This window comes from Hyperolius riggenbachi, chromosome 6 (assembly GCF_040937935.1).
Source record: "Hyperolius riggenbachi isolate aHypRig1 chromosome 6, aHypRig1.pri, whole genome shotgun sequence".
NCBI lineage: Eukaryota > Metazoa > Chordata > Amphibia > Anura > Hyperoliidae > Hyperolius > Hyperolius riggenbachi.
The window spans coordinates 346,338,932-346,361,002 of NC_090651.1; the positions used below are offsets into that span (position 1 = coordinate 346,338,932).

Consider the following 22,071-nt stretch of genomic DNA (forward strand, 5'->3'; position numbering starts at 1 on the left):
TTAAAGCAATACACAGGATGATAGGAGGGGACATCACAGCAGGTCTGACTCTTCCTGTCTGAAAATAGGACTTCAGCCAACAGTCACATTTTTCAAGGAGTGATTACTGGGATTGGCGGGAATGAGGAGAGGAACTGACATTGCACAGAGGTATGTGGATCCAGCATGAATATACCTCTGTGCTTACCTTAGGTAGCTTTGATCTGGGTCAGGTGAGATTTAAGCTTTAAATGTATACAGCTCCCATACAGAATAATATTAATGACCTACCTTTTTATCTCTTTCCTGGCAATAGAGATGTTTGTAACAGCCACACACACGTTTTATGGCATCTTTCAGATTGTATGAAAACCAATGATTGTGAATGGGCTAGTTTCAATTTCATACAAATTTTTGCATGCAATTCTATGCTTGGAAAAAAACTGACAGCCTGTTTTATATTTTTGCATCCCATATTAGATTTTTTGCAAATAATGCAAAAAAATTGCATTAAAATGAGAATTTTTGCATTCGTTTTCTTACCAATAAAAAGGCAATTAGATTAGATATGCATACTAAGTGAGCTCATTTTATGAAAGGTTAACATGCACCTGAACTTAAAATGTGTTCTTAAATTAAAGATATGTATTTGTAGGGATGGTTGGAAATGCTCATTATGCAGAAATTTTCTGTTTTCCGATTTTTCTGATTTCCGAGGAACATTTAATTTGTCATTTTTTGCATTCTCTGATGACAAATAAAATACCCCATGGAAATCGGAAAATCAATTGGAAAAACGTAAAATCAATTGGTGGTTGTTCAAAAAATGGCAAAAAGTTCTGCAGTCTCTGATTGGTCCCATCCTTCTGAGTTCTGTGATTGAGCTAAAATTACCGAATTGCGGTAAATCAGATTTACGTGGAATTCAGATTTCCATTTTCAGATTTCCGAGGTGTTGTGTTGTACCATTTTTCCTGGTTGAACTTGATGGATGGAGGTCTTTTTATAAACCCAAATAACTATGCAACTATCTGGGTATAAATTGTATTGAAAAGCAAATGAGTTTATTTACACGGAGGACAAGACTGTGTATATAAGTGGAAAAAGGAAGAGGACCAAGGACTGAGCCCCGAGGTACGCCAACAGGCAGTGGTCATGGAGAGGAGATATGGTCTGAATAAGAAACAATGATTGACGTTTCAAAGAGAGTTCATTTAGTCTTGGAAATCCGGTAAAAACTAATGGAATTTTATCTCGGAATATTCAATTTCTGTTTCGGAAGGACTGATTTTATTAACCCCTTTGGAGAAGTGTATCTCTGCATATTGAAGCTCACTGGAGTCTGTGTGAAAATCTTCTCTTTTAGTCTAAAAAAAAAAAAAAAAAAAAAAAAAAGATGAAGAAGATGAAGACATATTTATGAACAAGTAAATGCATGCTTAGATTAAAGAGACCCTGCATTATTAAACTGCTTGTAGGGTAAACACTTTCCACTGTTTATTAATTTCTCTCCTCTGTCACATGTTTGGATATTGGTAACACTGGAGAAAGTATGTTATCTTACAATCATTGACTGGGTTATAACATATCAAAACGACTCCTAGAGGTCTACATTCAGCTTTTAACCTACGGAATATAAATGTACCACAAGGTGGCACTGCAAATCCAAAAGTACTTATATGTATATAAATAGGAGCTGCACGATGTAAAACATACAATATTAAAGTTGTCTGAAACTCCGACATAACATTAGATAAAAATGTGTTTTCCTACTTTTTATTACTCATACAGTTATCATATTTGCTTTTGTGCATAAGTAATATTGTCTGTTTACAAATTACAAGTTTCCAAAGTGTAGTTTATCGTACCCTGAAAGCTGGCATTGCATTTTATTCAAACTGCTTTTTATTATATATTGACATCTTCTAATGAGCTTTTCTGAACTGTGTGTGTGTGTATGAAGCACAGAGAGCTCCTTTCCACTTGTTACACTGTGTGTACACACATTGTAACAACATTGGAATGTAAACAAAGATACTGTTATCTACAGTTTGGATGCGGATTGAAGCTGAATAGCACGACAAAGTGCTTTTGTTTAACCATTTCAGTGTTGTTCTGCTAAAAAAAAAAAAATTCTGGGATAGTAGCTTTCAAGCTGTAAGGGATATTTTACAGCAAAGTAGAAATGCTGGCTTTCAGACCACTTTAATATATTACACTCCAAAAGACTCCTCAAAAGAACTGCTGCATGTACAGTTAGCATATTAAGAGTATTAATAATACTAGTGTTATGTTTATCCAACCTATACCTGCAGTAACTCTTAGAGGAGTTTCCTCAAGGTCAAAGAATATTTATATGACCTAGGGAAACCAGACCGAGTTTTCTCACATGCAGCATCCGCAGCAATTGAGAGATGGACTTATGGTTAGGTGGAAAATGGACTTTCATGGTGCAGAAGGCCTGCCAAGGCTCTCTATAACCCATTTGTACAGTTTTTCATGAAACTGCTGCATTTTTGTGAATATTTGCAAATTTTGCATTGAAGTCTTTGGCATCATCTTCCGTGTTTAAGCATCTAGTCATCATACATGCATGAAAAATTTGAATGTGCTTGTGGTCGAAATTAAACAACTTTCAAGCTTATTGTAAAGCTCATTAAAGAGGAACTCCAGTGACAATAATGCAATAAAAAAGTGCTTCATTTTTACAATAAAATGTATAAATGATTTAGTCAGTGTTTGCCCATTGTAAAATCCTTTAAATCCCTGATTTACATTCTGACATTTATTACATGGTGACATTTTTACTGCTGGCAGGTGATGTAGCTGCTGCATGCGTTTATGGCAGTTGGAAACAGTTGTAAACAGCTATTTCCCACAATGCAACAAGGTTCACAGACAGGAAACTGCCAGGAGTACCACGGTCCTCAGAGTTTCTTGTGGGAGGGGTTTCACCACAATATCAGTCATACAGCGCCTCCTGATGATTCGTTTGTGAAAAGGAAGAGATTTCTCATGTAAAAGGGGGTATCAGCTACTGATTGGGATAAAGTTCAAATCTTGGTCGGAGTTTCTCTTTAACATGATATCACCACCTAATGTGCCACAAATTATGTCAGCACCAATTGCAGGAACAAACTTAATTACAGGCAGCATGGTGGCTTAGTGGTTAGCACTCTCGCCTTGCAGCACAGGGCCCCCAGTTTGAATCCCAGCTAGGGCACCATCTGCAAGGAGTTTATATGTTCTTCCTGTGGGTTTCCTCCTACATCCCAAAAACATACAGATACGTTTATTGTCTAATCCCCTAAAATTGGCTCTAGACTACAATACATACACTACATGATACAGTACATACATAGACATATGACTATGGAAGTAATTAGATTGTGAGCCCCTCTGAGGGACAGTTAAGTGACAAGTGTATACACTGTGGAAGATGGTGGTGCTATATTAATACTAAATAATATTTAATTAATAATTATAGTTTTTGAAAATAACCAACGCTTACATTTGGTAAGACAAACATGCTGCAATGGTAGATTGTGGGTTTTTTGTCTCATTTGCTCCCCTATCCTCCAATCCATAAAATATTTTTCTTCTGATTTTTAAAAAACCAAAAAGTTACTTAAAATTCTCAAAAACAACAAGGTCGTTTTGATTTTTTTTAATATATGTTTAGATATTGGTCCAGATATACGTAGCAAATTTGGAGATGATTACATATTTAGGGGCTTTAAAAAGAGCTGTTGTTCATCACTGACACTGTGCTCTTGATTCATCAAACGTTAATAAATTAATTATGCATTTTTATTATTTTATTAAACAGCATAGACGGTTCCCTGGATAGTTCCATAAGGCCAAACATTTCCCAACTATCTTGTTTAAAGAGACTCTGAAGCGAGAATAAATCTCGCTTCAGAGCTCATAGTTAGCAGGGGCATGTGTGCCCCTGCTAAACCGCCGCTATCGCGCGGCTAAACTGGGGTCCCTTCACCCCCAAACCCACCCCCGCATACCTTGGTCGCAAACTTGGTCGTGCTTTATTTCTTCCTGGAGGCAGGGCTAACGGCTGCAGCCCTGCCTCCAGTCGCATCTATCAGCGGCGCATCGCCGCCTCTCCCCCGCCCCTCTAAGTGAAGGAAGACTGAGAGGGGCGGGGGAGAGGCAGAGATACGCGCTGACAGACGCGCATGGGGCAGAGCTGCAGCGGTTAGCCCTGCCCCAACCAGGAAGCGCTCCCCAGCTGTACGGAGGAGATTTGGGGATCAGGGACCCCCGTTAAGCCGCGGGATAGCGGCGTTTTAGCAGGGGCACACGTGCCCCTGCTATCTATGAGGTCTGAAGCGAGATTTATTCTCGCTTCAGACTCTCTTTAAGAGCCTTTGATTCAATGTACCATCACTAACCTGCAATCGTGGTTTTGGAACTTGAGCATTTAATCGTCTGAAGTCAGTCTGTGGGGTCTCCTCAGCTGGAGGCAATGCTTGTCTGCTGTCAGCATCTGGCTTTGCCATCTTCCTCCTAATAAAAAGACAGTTTTAAGCCTAATCTACACGGAGCGATCCGGCGGCTCGATTAGCCGCCGGATCGACTCTTCCGCATCCCCGCGCGTACCCGCCATGTCCCCGCTTGTCCGCGCGTGCGTCGGATTCGATACTTGCTCGTCCCCGCTGGCGCCGCTTATCTTACGCTCGATTCCCCGCTATTGTCTGCTCGCGGGGAACGAGCGGGGAATCGGCCGCAGCGAGATCAGACCTGTCGGATCTTATCAATCGAGCCGCATCAGCGGCTCGATTGATAAGACACATCGCTCCGTGTAGACCAGGCTTAAGAGATTGCATGTGAGCTGGGATTCTTGTCCGGCACAGTGATATCAGGCTTCAGTGTGGTTCTGGTTTTGTAGAATACCCAATATTTATTTTATTGTTTACTGAAAACTTCCAATAAAAAATTGACAGGGGCAAACAAAATAACCCCAGAGCTCAATATAAGTACACATGGGGTACACATACTTCATGTTAACAGCCAAGGTCATAAATACATTTAATACAATTTCATCAAGGACAACCATACATTACTTGCAGATAGCATATTTATTTGATCAATATTATCAGAGCTCAGAAGTATATTTGTCAATAGTGTATAAAAATAGTAGCATTATAAATATCTTTTGAAGATTGTAACACTTTGGGTCCGTTGCAATTCACTTTTTGGGGCCTGATATAATTCACCCAGGTTATTGCACATGGGCCCCTAGCCCTTATTCAATTCACTTTGGCCCTTATTGAATTCCTGTTTTCTACTAAGTTTTCTCCTATGTCATATTTTCAAACCTTATGAATAAAATGTCCCTTATTCAATTCCCCTTTCTCCTAAATTTTCTCCTAGGAGATATTTTTCATTTTCTGGATCAAATACATTTTCAGCACTCTACAACCAAAAAAGTACTAAAAAGTAGGTGAAAAAGTACTGTACAAATTATCCTTAGTATTGTCTTTTTTGCTGGTGGCTTAAAAGACATTTTATTGATAAGAAGAAAAATATCACATAGGAGAAAACTTTGGAGAAAAGGTGATCGGGTACTTTTCAGTTGCAGAGTGCTGAAAAGTTTTTTTAAACAGAAGATGAAAAAAATCTACTAGGTGAAAAGTAAGGAGAAAAAGTGAGTTGGAACAGTCCCCTGGTGAACATGTGGGTTCACCAGCTGTAGCTGCCAACAACCCTGCAGATGTAGATGAAAAATGGGTGCCTTGTAGTGATAAGCACAAATTTTGCATAATCATCATTTTGCATCGTAAATCGTAATGCCAAATGTCAGGAAAAAAAATAATTTTGTTGGTAAATAACATCATCAGGAACTGCAATTTTGCAAAATTACTACGTATGTTAAGGAGAAGCGTGGAAACAACAATTATTCAAAAAGACCTTGCAGTTTTATGAAAATCGATTTTAAAAATGTAAAAGAGAAATGATTTTTAAACTCAGATAAAATGACAGTTTAAAAAACAATTTCCTTTTCATATTAAAAATCGATTTTCTCAAAAACGAGTCTTTTTGAAAATGTTTACTTATTTCCACTTTTATCCTTAACATACACACACCTAAAGGATTACTAGATACACCATACTAATACGGGTTTGTGACCCCCTTTTTCGCCTTCAGAACTTCTACGTGGCATTGATTCAACAAGGTGCTGAAAGCATTCTTTAGAAATGTTGGACCATATTGATAGGATAGCATCTTGCAGTTGATGGAGATTTGTGGGATGCACACCCAGGGCACGAAGCTCCCGTTCCATCACATCCCAAAGAAGCTCTATTGGGTTGAGATCTGGTGACTGTGGGGGCCATTTTAGTACAGTGAACTCATTGTCATGTTCAAGAAACCAATTTGAAATGATTTGAGCTTTGTGACATGGTTCATTATCCTGCTGAAAGTAGCTATCAGAGGATGGGTACATGGTGGTCATGAAGGGATGGACATGGTCAGAAACAATGTTCAGGTAGCCTGTGGCATTTAAACGATGCCCAATTGGCACTAAGGGTCCTAAAGAAAATATCCCCCACACCATTACACCACCACCACCAGCCTGCACAGTGGTAACAAGGCATGATAGATCCATGTTCTCATTCTGTTTACGCCAAATTCTGACTCTATCGAGACTCACCAGACCAGGCAACATTTTTCCAGTCTTCAGCTGTCCAATTTTGGTGAGCTCGTGCAAATTGTAGCCTCTTTTTCCCATTTGTAGTGGAGATGAGTGGTACCCGGTGGGGTCTTCTGCTGTTGTAGCCGATCCACCTCAAGGTTGTGCGTGTTGTGGCTTCACAAATGCTTTGCTGCATACCTCAGTTGTAACGAGTGGTTATTTCAGTCAACGTTGCTCTTCTATCAGCTTGAATCAGTCGGCCCATTCTCCTCTGATCTCTAGCATCAACGAGGCATTTTTGCCCACAGGACTGCCGCATACTGGATGTTTTTCCCTTTTCACACCATTCTTTTTAAACCTTAGAAATGGTTGTGCGTGAAAATCCCAGTAACTGAGCAGATTGTGAAATACTCAGACTGGCCCACCAACAACCATGCCACGCTGAAAATTGCCTAAATCACCTTCCTTTCCCATTCTGACATTGAGTTTGGAGTTCAGGAGATTGTCTTGACCAGGACCTCACCCCTAAATGCATGGAAGCAACTGCCATGTGATTGGTTGATTAGATAATTGCATAAATGAGAAATTGAACAGGTGTTCCTAATAATCCTTTAGGTGAGTGTATGTTGCAATTTTGGTGAAAATAACATGTATGGGGGCTTAGCTATTAAATAACCATTAGAGTTGGCACAAAATTAAGCAAAAATTAGGCAAAATTACAAATAGATTACACTAAATCACTTGAGTGTCCAAATCGTAATTTTGTATGGCCCCAATTTCAAAAATGTAAATTAAATTTTGCATACTCGTAATTAGATTACAATCATCGCTGGTGCATTGCAACAAAGGTAGCAAATCTACCTGCCGCACAAAGCACCGAATCCACTGCTGGCAGATGCAGGAGTTGGCTCCAATAACGAGCATCTGTAAGCACCCCAGGGCTGACTAATGTGTATGAGGATATTACAGCAGCAGGGCTAATATCCCTCAAGAAGGAAATCTTCATGTGATTTTTTTTTATCTAAACATGAGCTAATAGGCTTACTTAGTAAATCCTACATACAAAAACATGTAGTAACCAGCAGTAATTTATGTGCTCGATACATCAGCCTTACTAGCAAATCAGCCATTCAGTGAAGCAGGTTTAACAATGGAGCATTTGCCAATCAAGTTTCATCTATAAATGAAATCGGAGTCCTAACTCAGTGCCCTGGCCTGGGAAGCTGCTCCACTTTTGCTAGTAGTAGCTCAGTCCTTCAATGCAGATGTTTATAAATCATCCCTGTACCATGTTACGCCAGATGTGTCTGTTTTCGGATATAGAAGCAATTATATAAAAATAGAATGTTGTCCATAAAACTCCACTCTACTGTATATGCTCTATGTTTCCAACATTGCTTGTTGTAAATAAGCAAGCTACGGTGATAGTTACGGTGTATTCCAAACAGAGATGGGTTAAGATGTAATGGGGTCCTAGGCAAGGTAGTAGAATTGGCACCCACTTGTGGTCCTTTTGATAAACTAAAGTGAAGAGAGTTCAAAGAAGGTGGTAGATGAGACCCTTGACACCCACTAGGCCCCAGGTAGCTGCCTAGGTTGCATGGTGGATGTCCCTGCTCTGATTCTAAATGGTTAACTTGGACTTGTAGACCAATTAGTGATACCTTTCAAGAGCCCCCTCAATTTCACTTCTATTTTTGATGAGAAAGTACATTTCTCTGTACACTTTAAAATTCATATTGATATATGCATAGGGGAAACCAAGACCTTACCTGGAATATAGTTTCACCACTATAAGGATAATAATAATGATCAAAACAGCGGTGCCGCAAACGATCCCAATCACCATGTTCAGAGCTGTGTTAACGTGAAACAATACAGATAAGGTTCTAAGTAATTTATCAGCTGGCTATTATGGTAAATAATTATCATTCTACATTGATCCCTCAACAATCTTCAGTCCTGTTTTTTATGTAACAATTTGTCAACTGCATCCCTCTATCATTCAAAGAAGAAGAAAACTAGTTGATCAACTGCATTCAAGATGTGGAGACAATTTTATTCTGGTCATAATAAGCCTTTAAAATGTATTCTATGGGTATGTTTTGGTCTTCTTTATAAGGCTTACATAAAAAAAGAAAAATCTGTCACTACTAATTTATTCGCCAATAAAGTGACTGTGCAGTTGCAACATGTTGAACACACACTGCAAAGTAACAGAATGGTACTTATTGTGGTTGGTGGCACCACATGCAGTGGTGTGGCAGTTGGCACCAAGGGCGCACCGTCTGATGACTGTTTTGCAAAATCTTCTTCTGAGGATGATCGTGCACACTCATACTCAAAAGAAGCTAAAGTTTTTGCAGAATGGTCATTCAGCCAAGGTCGTGCAGCCATGCACCCTTGGCTCCCACTGCCTAACCATGATAAGTATCATTATGTTACTTTGCAACTTGTGTTCAAAATGTTGCAACTGCACAAGCACTTAACTGGTGAATAAATTACTCAGTAGTGCCAGATTGTTCTCTGCCTCCATATTGCTTACAAAAGCTATCACTCTATCTTGAGCACATTGAGTACAACTGGGACTGTTACCTTTTACTTGGTTGACAACCCCAGTTCTGTCTGTGTGCCTGCAACTTCCTACACTTTTCTCTTTGTAAGGCTGCTTGTTGTGATCCTACTACTCTCTCCTGTCATTGTGGCACCTCCTGGGAGAGGTATGGCATGGGTCAACCTTTCTCCGGTTTCTTCTCTCTTTCCATTGTGAGTGGTGCTTGTGCTAGGCTGTCACACCCCCTTCCTTCTATTTCAGCCAATACAGCTGAGCTGGGACAGCTTTCGGACAAGCAGGGCCGGTGCTACCATAGAGGCAAAATGGGCATTTGCCCCGGGACCCCGACCTCTGCTGAGGCCCCAGCAGCGCTGACCCTGCTATATTGTCTTTGCTCCCCCCGCTCCCCGGGGCCCTGCTGCAAGTATATTAGCAGCCATAATTACCTTTTAGTGTCGGCGGGTCACTCACCCGCCGGCTCACCCGCCGGCACTAAAAGGTAATTGCGCCTGTTAATATCCTTTCAGCAGGGCCCCGGGGAGCTGAATGGTAATGGCCCGGGGGGGGGGGGGAATTGGGGGTGCATGCGGGGGCCCATTGCTGTAGTTTGCCCCGGCCCCTCAGAGCCCCTTAAACCGACCCTGCGGACAAGCAGGCCCACAGAGAAACTGGAAGGTAATTTGTGGTCTATACTATGGAAAGTCACTTGACCACATTTTATTTTTAACAACAGGTAAATATGCATTGTTTTAAATAATTTACTCATGTTAATTCCATGTGTTGTAAGAGGTGAAAGACTTATTAAGATAGAACTGTGAAATTGGGCCTTTATATCAGAGATGCAAATTGTTCTCATGCTATTCTGTGTGGCTATTTCACTGTCTTTGCCTTATCTTTTTCTTCTCTAAAACAGCTAATCACTGAATGTAATGTGATATTTTGGGAGTTTTATTGTACTGCAAGGTAGAAGAATCTTAGAGTAGATCGCTAAGGGAAAATATTTTTACACTATTTTTATACTATCAGCCCAAAGACTTCTGTTTTTAGCAGGACTATAACATTCCCCAAGTCAGGTCTAAGACACACCCCTAGTATACTTGCAGAGCTGAGAAAAATGTAATAGTGTCCCTAGTCATCTCTACCCAGCAGGTTCTAAAGGGGTGCAGAGGCATTCTCACTGAGATGCACAGCAGAACAAAAGATACCAGCTGGCAAGCAGCTACTGAACACAATTACAGTTGTAAATGCATGGCAAGCACATGGCTTTTTATACCTTGACATTTTTTATATTTCAGACATACAAAAGACAAACAAATACTATCATCACACCTGAGGCATATAGACTAGTATCATTTTTTACTGTGAGTTTAACCACTTCCCAACTGAGGGGTTTTACCCCCTGACCACCAGAGCAATTTTCACCTTTCAGCGCTCCTTCCATTCATTCGTCTATAATTTTATTATTACTTATCGCAATGAAATGAACTATATCTTGTTTTTTTCACCACCAATTAGGCTTTCTTTAGGTGGGACATTATGCCAAGAATTATTTTATTCTAAATGTGTTTTAATGGGAAAATAGGAAAAAATGTGGGAAAAAATTTATTATTTTTCAGTTTTCGGCCTTTATAGTTTTTAAATAATGCATGCTACTGTAATTAAAACCCATTAAATGTATATGCCTATTTATCCCGGTTATAAAACTGTTTAAATTATGTCCCTATCACAATGTTTGCCGCCAATATTTTAGTTGGAAATAAAGGTGCATTTTTTTCAGTTTTGCGTCCATCCCTAATTACAAGCCCGTAGTTTATAAAGTAACAGTGTTATACCCTCTTGACATAAATATTTAAAAAGTTCAGTCCCTAAGGTAACTATTTATGTATTTTTTTTAAATTGTAAATTTTTTTTTTTTTTAATTACAAAAAAAAAAAATTGGGGAGTGTGGGAGGTAAGGAGTTAATTTTTTGTGTAAAACAAGTTTATTTGTGTGTAAAAAATGGTTAGGGTGTAGTTTTACTATTTGGCCACAAGATGGCAACATTAAAAATTTGTTTCATGCGACCTGCAAGCGTCCTTCCGGACGCTTGCAGGAAGTAGAAAGAGGCTGGGACTTTGTTATTTTTTCACAATAATCGCGCTGCTCAGCCGAGCGGCAGCAGATCATTGCGGGGCTGAGATCAACGAACGGGAATGGATTTTCCCGTTCGTTGATCTCTGGGCGAGCGGGCGGCGGCATGTTTACTAGCGGCGGGCGGCGTGTTTACGAGCGGGAGCGCGGACAGCGGCGGGAGTGCGCAGAGTACGGATTTCTCCGTCCCTGGGGGTGAAAGGATGGAAAAAGGGGCGGAGAAATCCGTACGCGCAGGGGTAAAGTGGTTAAAGAAAACCTGAACTGAAAATTAAAAGTCAAAATAACCATACACAGGTCATACTTACCTCCCGAGTAGTCTACTCCTCAATCTCTTTCTCCTTTCCGGCGTCCTGTTTGTCCACTGTGATCAATGGAATTCTCCGTCCTCCATTTTGAAAATGGTCATTACCCCATAACACCTTTCTGGTCAGCACACTGTTAAACTGTCATATCGCCCACTTGAGCCATAGGAAAACATAGACATTACTTGGCACAGCAGCTGTCCTCTCAGCTATAACTGACAGCAGCTGATAAATAACTGACAGCAACTGATATATTTAAATTCTGACAAAATGTTGTCAGAACTCGAGGCGATCACTGTCAGAAGAAAATGGTGCGCTTCTGAGAGGAACTAATAGCAAGGTAACTATGTAATGTTCATTTGAAGTTACCTCATGTGTTTATTTTAAATAATTTTACTCAGTACAGGTTCTCTTTAAGGTTCCTTTGTTGTGCTGATGTCAGCCTATTTGCCCTTTAACATTGGGTGGGGGTACAAAAGAAATATGAGCTCCAAGATCTACCACACCACAGTGTGTGTACTGTATCTACAATGTGGATGAAAAGTTCCCAAACTGATTTTTTTTACTACATTTAAAAATCTCTTAAAAACTTTGTTTACATTTCGTGTTCAGAGGAAACTTGTTTAGGCTCCCAAGCAGCCAAGTACTCAGGGTGTAAAATATCTGTGCATTTTATTGGTGTGGTTTTTTTCACTGGCACTCAGATTCGTAGTTGACTGTTAGTCTGTAATAAAACATATAAAATAATTGCATCTGGTTTGTCCTTTTTAGCTTAAGTTGTGGTCTATGTCTATGAAATCAACTGTCAACAGCTTGTCAGATAGAATGTTTGGCAGGAGTTCACATTGGGAAAAAAATGGTACATGTAAAGTCATGAAAAGTAATTTTGTTGTGTTACACAATGACAATAAAGTGAATTGAATTGAAATGTTTATGGCTTGAGCCAATCCCCTGCCCCCTTTTTGTTAATCTGAAGCAGGTGTTATGAAAATGCACTACACATATGCTATAATGGTTATCAAACTGCCAGGAAAGCACCAATGCGAAAAAAGGCAATTAAATCCCTACAGACCACTGACTCTGAGAGATCTGCTGTAGTAACAGAGCTATATGACTCTGGGTTATTCATAGACACACTCCTTGAATCTTAAAATAATCTGCAACCTTGCTGAGTCTTCAAGCCACAACGGGAAAGTACACAAGAAAAGATTTGCATACACACATTTTAGTAGTTCCTTATTTTCAAAGTCTCACAACCTTCCTTGTTTCTGAGTGCATGGAATCAGTATCAGGGGACTAGGCAGTGCAACATGGCTACAGTGTTACTATCAGCAGCATAGCTATGGTCTGGGTGTCAGCCCTTCGACTTTCATGAATTAACAATTTTTGGGGGGAGGATCAGGCATTGGGTTTTTCAGGTAAAAGGAGCAAAAAAAAGACAATAAATGGAGTGTACTGCTTAAAGAGGAACTGTAAGGCCCTTAACTGCTCACCACCAGTGTATAGAGAACATCCACTTTGTAGGGAAGAAAATGGCTTTTATTTCCATTTGAATCCAAATAATTTATTTTTCCCCCATTAAAGGCTGAAGCCACGCCCACCTGGAGTCTACATCCGCGGCTGTATATTAATTAGCTCCTAGCAGGACTTCATCGTCATCAATAAGATACACCTTCTGGCTGCAGAGAGAAGAATGAGTCATGCCAGTGTCAGCTTTCACAGAGCACCAGCAGCCTCAGCTGATACTGCTCTTTTTTTCTCTACAAAGTGGATGTTCTCTATACACTAGTGGTGAGCAGTTAAGGATCTTACAGTTCCTCTTTAAGGTTTAGTGTCAAAGTGTTAAGGGATAAGGTCGGAGGATGTTAGCAATATCAGTTAGTATTAGGCATCAAGATGGAGATCCCATCAAGGTGGAAGTTAATACTAGGGAGTCGGGACTAGGAAGAAGGATTTCACACAACTTGTAAGGTGCTTTTCTCCTGTGAGACTCAAAGTAATTGAGAGCTGCAGCCACTTATGGCACGCTCAGTAGGCCACCCTCGAGCACTAGGGAGTCTTGCTCAAAGCACATAAAAACAGTGTTTAAAAAGCCATATTAGTAAGCTGTAGCAAACTATAAAGGGTACACCAGTTCTGAATGTAAATATATGCCACTAGGCATTTACACTTCTCGTGGATGCGCAGCTCCTCTTAGCTTCTCGCAGGGGTGGGCTGAGGAGGCGGAGACTAGTCTCTGCCCTGATACTTGGAGAATGTAGGGATTAAAAAAAACAAAACCTTATTCATGTTTTGTTTGTTTTTTTGCTATAACAAATATAGTTTCTTTGCTTTTTTTTGAGTGTGGAAATTGGCTAAGTGCTATTTAACACTAAAAGCTGATCTGTGCATTTTGACGGATCTCTCCTGGACTGTATTTAAAGGAAACCTGTACTGAGTAAAATTATTTTGTAACGATTGTGGAACTTCCCCTGTGATCAGCGCACAACGCGTGCGCTGATACGGCGGAAATCCTCCACAAGCGTATAATTGCAGGAACCCAGCAAAAGGTGCTACGCACCCGTAGGGGGAAATTCCTGTCGGCAGATGGCGTTGTGGAGTGCAGAGGAACCAATCCTCTATACCTCCACAAATGCCAGACAGGAATTGTACGAAGCGCAGAACCCAATCGCAAGAGAAGCGATTGTGAATGAGAACGAGCAAATGGACAGGTTGTATGTGTGTGCACCAAACCAGTCGTCAACCCGCGACGGTGCACACACCGCAGCAGATAAGAAGTAGGAACGTGATAGCGAGAGGTGCGATCGCCAGACGTGACACAAGGCTACAGCAAGGCGGAGCACGAGATTAGCAAAGGCACAGCAAATCATACAATGAGGAGATACGGAAAATAACAAACGCTAACTGAACGCGAACACCGCACTCATTTGCAACAGTGCAGGCGTTCATGCGCGGTCTCCACGTGATAAGCACAATAGAGACAAGCACGCCTAACTAACCATCGACAGACAAACATGAAACAGGGGACGCGAGCGCTTGCTTAACAGTTACCTCACCGAGCCTCCAGCAAGCGTTCGTAGCAGACAAGACAGACACACGAAAACAGGGACAAGCGAGAGAGATAGGATCCACAGCACTAGCGAAAGTGGCTAGCGCGATCCAGGAAGACAGAACAGAAGGATCCACAGTACTAGCGCAGGATGCTAGTGCGATCCGGGTACAGAGTAGCAGAACAGAAGGATCCACAGCACTAGCGCAGGATGCTAGTGCGATCCAGTTACAGAGTAGCAGAACAGAAGGATCCACAGCACTAGCGCAGGATGCTAGTGCGATCCAGGTACAGAGTAGCAGACCAGAAGGATCCACAGCACTAGCGCAAGATGCTAGTGCGATCCAAGTACAGAGTAGCAGACCAGAAGGATCCACAGCACAAGCGAAAAGAGGCCAGTGCGATCCAGGAAGACAGATCAGAAGGGGCCACCAGTAACAACCGCTGCTCTGGTTAGCACCCAAACACACAGAACGTTTTCCTGTCGACCACCGCTGGGACAGGACAATCGCAACAGACAAACAAAACAGATAAGCAATCCTAACTGCACTAGGGAAACCTACCCAGTGCAGTTTCCAGGAATTACTCTAACCTGATCTTCAAACAGAGAGTAAGGCTGACACTCCTCCAGGAATGTTTTACAGGAAGGAATCCTTATGACCAGCCCAGCATTGTGGGAGACACATAGTACTTATAGTACACGCCTCCAATGAAGGTGGCCAGGCAATTTGCATGACAACGTATGCAAATTCCTCAGCAAGCACAAGCTGCAAAACTGACAGAAGGTCTCTCCTCCAGAGACCTGCAGAATGCAGACCTGAACAATGGTCAAAAAGCTGCCTGCCTGCACAGGCAGCTGAGCAGATCATTACAGTACCCCTCCCTCCAGGGTCGAATTCCAGACGACCCTCAAAACTGATATCTCCAAACCACTTTAACAGAAGACTCATGAAGGTCGGGACAGCCCGACAAGGTCCAATTCCAGAGTCAGTCCACTCGAAACCGATCTCATCGGAAACAGAAGCCACCGAAACATGCCCATCAGCACTACAAGTCTCAGCGTAACACCCATCAGGACTGTGGATACCAAAGAAGAAGCCATGGACACCCTCCAGACAATACCCACCACCTTCCAAGGAGCGTCCGAAAATACCAAATCTGCCACAAAACCTGTTCGAAGTGTCTCTTTCAAAACAAAAGCCGCTGTTGATCGTATTCAGGGTACCAAGCAAAACTTCTCTCGGAATCTCCCAGAATGCCTTGAAGCTCCGCAGAGATTCCAAGAAGCCAGAACGCTCACCAGACTCACATGGAGAGCTACCAAGCACCCCCATGGAACCTATGACAGTTCCAGGTTCAGAATTAGCAGGACACCCATCAAGATCAGGACATTCAGGGACCACTTCTGGGCATGCAAGCAGGCAGGCTAAATCAGAACATGTCTCCACCGAGGAAGCATCTGAGTACGCTGGTAACCGAGGCACACTTGGGCTTTCTGGGTCACAGAGCACACTGGGGTACACCAGCACAGGAGAAACCTCAGGACATATCGGGGAACTGCCAACCTCAGAGTCCGGCACGACCAGACCAAAACCAGGACCAGGCAGAAAATCATCACGAGTAGAGGTCACAGGTACTGGTATTTCAAAAGAAGACTCGGTCTCAGGCTTAGAGATCTCAATGACTGTAATGGTATCTGACAGAAATTCATCATTGACTACCCATGACTGAAGCTCCACCAGAGCTGAAAAGGTAGCCAGCAAGGCAGCAATGCCCACGGAAGAGGGCAACACCTCAGAAGGACTTGGGGGGCAGGAGACATCTCCTACAAGTTCGGCACCCTTTGGGAGGAACTCGGAGACCTCCAGAACATCAAACAAGACCTCAGGAACATCATTTTCCAGGTTTTCTAAGAAGGATTCTGAACTATCCATGTTACAGGGCTGAACATTAAATACCTCCTGCAGGCAGGGCAGATGTCCCAGGAATGGTTCCACCATAACCTGAGACTGAACTTCATCATAATTAGCGGGATGTACAGGAATATTTACTGGAACACACACTGACTCCCTAACTTCATTCTCACTGTACCCAGAATTCTGTGTGGCAGTCAAACTAGCTTGTAACTCCAAAACTGCAGAAAAACAGGTGAGTATAGTGGCAATACCTAGACGAGCCTCTAGGGACACTGCAGGGGATTCTAAGCAAGGCCACATTGACTCATCCAGAGTACAGGGTGCAGAATCAGCACTTCCCTCAGAGCAAGAAAGGGGCTCACAAACGTCAGTGTGAAAGGAAAACATGTTTTCATTCATGGTACAGGGCAGGTTCAGAGAAAGCGTCTCTGAACAAGGCAAAGAAGGTTCAGCATCAGATTCGCAAAACCGAAGCGCTGTCTCACTCTTAGATTCGGCTAACAATGTCGAATCCGAGGAATCAGAACGCAAAACCTGCGAATCAAAAATCACTTTAGGTTGTGAAACTGACGCTTCCATAGCGCAAACCTCCGCAATCTGCGGAGCAGACTGCAAGGCATCTAGGACTGAAACACTGGAGCAACTGTCATCAGGCAACGGGCCCCTACAGGTGTGAACAGGGTGAGACAGAGACTCATTTGCAGAAGAAATAGCGACATCAACAGGATAAACTTTATTAGGCATATTAATTTTACTTTTGACGCTGCATAGTCGAGAAATTTTCCCCATAGCAGGGTCACAGACGGAAAATCTCAAAGATCTGTTTCTAAATGAAAAAGGATCCCACACATCCTTGAGGAAACCGGCAGACTCATGCCGATCACAATCTGCATGAACATCCGAGAAACAGGCATCAGATCGCACAGATTCAAACTGCACACTGTCAGGAGAGAATCCTTCAGGATTCGCACAGGAATCAACCACAGCGGCACACTCATTCATTTCAGATTGCACAAAGTCAAACCTCTCATGCTTTACCCCAGAAAGGCAGGAACAATCATCCGACAATGATGTCTCTTTATTGGAATCAATTGGTTGGTGTGTGTGCAACTCATCCAAAATCGTCTGCCACACATAAATCACCAGATCCACATCACCCTCGTCACAATCAAAAGGTACATAGAATCGAGACAATCATTCAAGACATCCTCGCTTTTTGCGATGTAAAAATCGCAAAAGGCTTTCCAATCAAAATCGAATTCCTCCAGCAAGGCCCCAACATCCCAGGAAGCAAATGGGGGTTCAAACAGGCCAGTATCTAGATAATCTCCATATGGGTGGAGATCAGGAACAAGAACAGATTTTTTAACTGCTGTAATATAGTGTGCGATCCTACCTATAATAGGATCCACATAAGCTTTGGATTGGGGCAACGAAACCTGAGACTGAGAAGTCTCTCTGAAATCATCACATTCAAGTGCTTTCCCTACTTCAGAGTTTACAGAACTAATTTCTTTATTTGTAGTTGCTATGGGCAACGGATTTTTCCGCTGGGAAGTCTTCCTAGATCTTTTACGTTTAGACTTAGCAGCTCTGGATGGCTGCTTTTTGGATGAAAGAGTAGATGGAACAGCTGATTGAGCTGCTGACAACAACTCATTAAGGGGGTATGGTAATTGAGGTAATCTCAGCCAATTGTAAATTAAAAAGGGCAAGAATTCCAGGGGTCTTTGACTCAGGGTGGTATGATCTAACACCTAGGTTCTCAACATGCGGTACGCGTACCCCAGGGGGTACTTCTGATGGTTCCAGGGGGTACTTGGGCTTGATACACTTAACCAAGAATAACCAATTTAGAGTTTTAGAAAATTATAAATCTTATTTAAACAATGCCAAATTAGTAGTTTAGCTAATTAAAAGCAATAGTAAATAGTTGGAAGTTGTTTAGAACCATTATCATGCACTACGATTCAATATATATTTGTTAAGGGGTACTTCTCATAATGGTTATTATGCTAGGGGGGTACTTGATGAGTACACAGGTTTTAAAGGGGGTACACACCAATAAAATGTTGAGAAACACATCATAAGCCCACATTGACATTTCGCCCCCCAACAGCATGTAGACCATTTGGGGGGCCCAGGTAGACACTGGGGTGCATTGGAATTCAGGGTTCGCTAAAAGTTTAGTGCACTCAGACAAAAACTCGCCTGCTGATTTAGGTTCAAGATTTTTAAATCTCTTAAAGGTACAAGAGCCATATTCGACAAAATCGTACAAATCGGAAATTCCCTCTACACTGGGAATTTTGGTTGGGCTGGTCATACTGTAACGATTGTGGAACTTCCTCCGTGATCAGCGCACAACGCGTGCGCTGATACGGTGGAAATCCTCCACAAGCGTATAATTGCAGGAACCCAGCAAAAGGTGCTACGCACCCGTAGAGGGAAATTCCTGTCGGCAGATGGCGTTGTGGAGTGCAGAGGAACCAATCCTCTATACCTCCACAAATGCCAGACAGGAATTGTACGAAGTGCAGAACGCAATCGCAAGAGAAGCGATTGCGAATGAGAACGAGCAAAGGGACAGGTTGTATGTGTGTGCACCAAACCAGTCGTCAACCCGCGACGGTGCACACACCACAGCAGATAAGAAGTAGGAACGCGATCGCGAGAGGTGCGATCGCCAGACGTGACACAAGACTACAGCAAGGCGGAGCACGAGACTAGCAAAGGCACAGCAAATCATACAATGAGGAGATACGGAAAATAACAAACGCTAACTGAACGCGAACACCGCACTCATTCGCAACAGTGCACGCGTTCATGCACGGTCTCCACGTGATAAGCACAATAGAGACAAGCACGCCTAACTAACCATCGACAGACAAACATGAAACAGAGGACGCGAGCGCTTGCTTAACAGTTACCTCACCGAGCCTCCAGCAAGCGTTCGTAGCAGACAAGACAGACACACGAAAACAGGGACAAGCGAGAGATAGGATCCACAGCACTAGCGAAAGTGGCTAGCGCGATCCAGGAAGACAGAACAGAAGGATCCACAGTACTAGCGCAGGATGCTAGTGCAATCCAGGTACAGAGTAGCAGAACAGAAGGATCCACAGCACTAGCGCAGGATGCTAGTGCGATCCAGTTAAAGAGTAGCAGAACAGAAGGATCCACAGCACTAGCGCAGGATGCTAGTGCGATCCAGGTACAGAGTAGCAGAACAGAAGGATCCACAGCACTAGCGCAAGATGCTAGTGCGATCCAAGTACAGAGTAGCAGACCAGAAGGATCCACAGCACCAGCGAAAAGAGGCCAGTGCGATCCAGGAAGACAGATCAGAAGGGGCCACCAGTAACAACCGCTGCTCTGGTTAGCACCCAAACACACAGAATGATTTCCTGTCGACCACCGCTGGGACAGGACAATTGCAACAGACCAACAAAACAGATAAGCAATCCTAACTGCACTAGGGAAACCTGCCCAGTGCAGTTTCCAGGAATTACTCTAACCTGATCTTCAAACAGAGAGTAAGGCTGACACTCCTTCAGGAGTGTTTCACAGGAAGGAATCCTTATGACCAGCCCAGCATTGTGGGAAACACATAGTACTTATAGTACAAGCCTCCAATGAATGTGGCCAGGCAATTTGCATGACAACGTATGTAAATTCCTCAGCAAGCACAAGCTGCAAAACTGACAGAAGGTCTCTCCTCCAGAGACCTGCAGAATGCAGACCTGAACAATGGTCAAAAAGCTGCCTGCCTGCACAGGCAGCTGAGCAGATCATTACATATTTAAAATAAACACATGAGGTAACTTCAAACGAACATCACATAGTTGCCTTGCCATCAGTTCCTCTCAGAAGCTCACCATTTTCTTCTGACAATGATCCCTTCCAGTTCTGACAACATTTTGTCAGAACTGAAATATATCAGTTGCTGTCAGCTATATATCAGTTGCTGTCAGTTACAGCTGAGAGGAGAACTGATGTGTCCATGTTTCCCTATGGCTCAAGTGGGCGATGTAACCGTTTAACAGTGTGCTGATCAGAAAGCTGTTACGGTGTAATGGCCATTTTCAAAATGGAGGACGGAGAATTTGATTGATCACAGTGGAAAAACAGGACGCAGGAGAGGAAAAAGAGATTGATGACTAGACTACACAGGAGGTAAGTATGACCTGTGTATGTTTATTTTGACTTTTAATTTTCAGTTCAGGTTTTCTTTAAAAAGGTTTTGCATGTTAACTTTCACTTTAGACAAAGCTTTCGAGAGTGTTACGTTATAACGCATCTGGGAGCTTTGTAACGTCCAGCTGCAGCGGTTTCCCATCGGGTGAATTAGCACTACCGCTGCTAATCAACGTCACAACTTCCGACATCATGCTGCAGGTCATTAACGCGTGCACGAAATTGGTTCATGCGCACGTTTGCTAATGTGAAAGAGGCCTAATTGCATAGTCAATTCTGGAAACACACTTTAAATTCCTTAGGCCCCATTCACACTAAAACATTTTGCCGCAATTTCGGCAAAACGCTCAAACGCTAGCGCTTTTTAAAAGTGCTAGCGTAATGAAACCCTATGGGCCCATTCTTACTTGGGCGATTTGCAGCAATTAGCGCAAAAACGCGTCGCCTGCACCATTTTCAGGCGTTTTCCCGGCGATCGCGTTTCAGTGCTATAGAAGCGCTAAACGCGATCACGGCAAAATCACCACACTGTTCAGTGATTTTTGCACGTGAAATCGCGGAAAAATCACTCCTGCAAAACGCCGGGAAAAAATCTACGGCGTTGTGTGTTTCTAAGTGTGAATGGAAATATTTTAGTTTTACCTGAGGCCGAGCCATCTGAGGGAGGATCTGTAACCAAAAGAGAGACTTTAATAACAACAAAACTAAGTGACAGTCACATAGGCTGCATTTAGGTTTATCATGTGTATTGAAACTGAAAAATGCATTTAGTTAATTGTTTGGGTCCATTTCTTAAATATTCATTAAACTATATGGCACAAATCAACAAATCATTAAGATTTTTTTATGTTGAATTTCTTAGTAGCTGAATATAATGCTATTATTATTTTTTTTTTTTCAAGTTACATTTTTATTAAATTTTATCAGTGAGATGTACATAAGTAATACATTGTAACTAAATGAAACAATGTACAGTGTGAACACAAATTTACATCAACTAGGTTTTACAGATGATAATAATAATAATAATAATATAATAAGATCATATATACATCTATAAAATAATAATTCCTATATTTGTATAGCGTTTTTCTCCTATTGGACTCAAAGCACTTGCGAGGCAGCCTACTGAGCGCACTCAGTAGGCAGTAGCAGTGTTAGGGAGTCTCGCACAAAAAAACTCCTTACTGAATAGGTGCTGGCTTACTAAATAGAAAGAGACAAGATTTGAACCCAGGTCTCCTGTGTCAGCCCTTAACCAGTACACTATACAGCCACTTATACAACC

The 22,071-nt window shown here is 42.2% G+C and overlaps 1 protein-coding gene across 6 annotated transcripts in view; it reads right to left on the minus strand.

Annotated features, from left to right (window-relative positions):
• Nucleotides 1-1,017: 1,017 nt before the first annotated feature.
• Nucleotides 1,018-22,071, minus strand: part of LOC137522969 (sialic acid-binding Ig-like lectin 8) — a 41,056-nt gene continuing 20,002 nt past the window's right edge. For 4 of the 6 annotated variants that reach the window (XM_068243138.1, XM_068243137.1, XM_068243140.1 and 1 more), the window contains exons 5-8: nt 21,426-21,452; nt 8,404-8,488; nt 4,389-4,503; nt 1,018-1,346 (exon numbers count right to left, since the gene is read on the minus strand). In XM_068243138.1, coding sequence (XP_068099239.1) covers nt 1,218-1,346; nt 4,389-4,503; nt 8,404-8,488; nt 21,426-21,452 — 356 coding nt within the window. In that variant the 3' untranslated portion in view covers nt 1,018-1,217. The remainder of the gene's footprint in view (nt 1,347-4,388; nt 4,504-8,403; nt 8,489-21,425; nt 21,453-22,071) is intronic. The other 2 variants (XM_068243141.1, XM_068243142.1) reach the window with 2 other exon arrangements.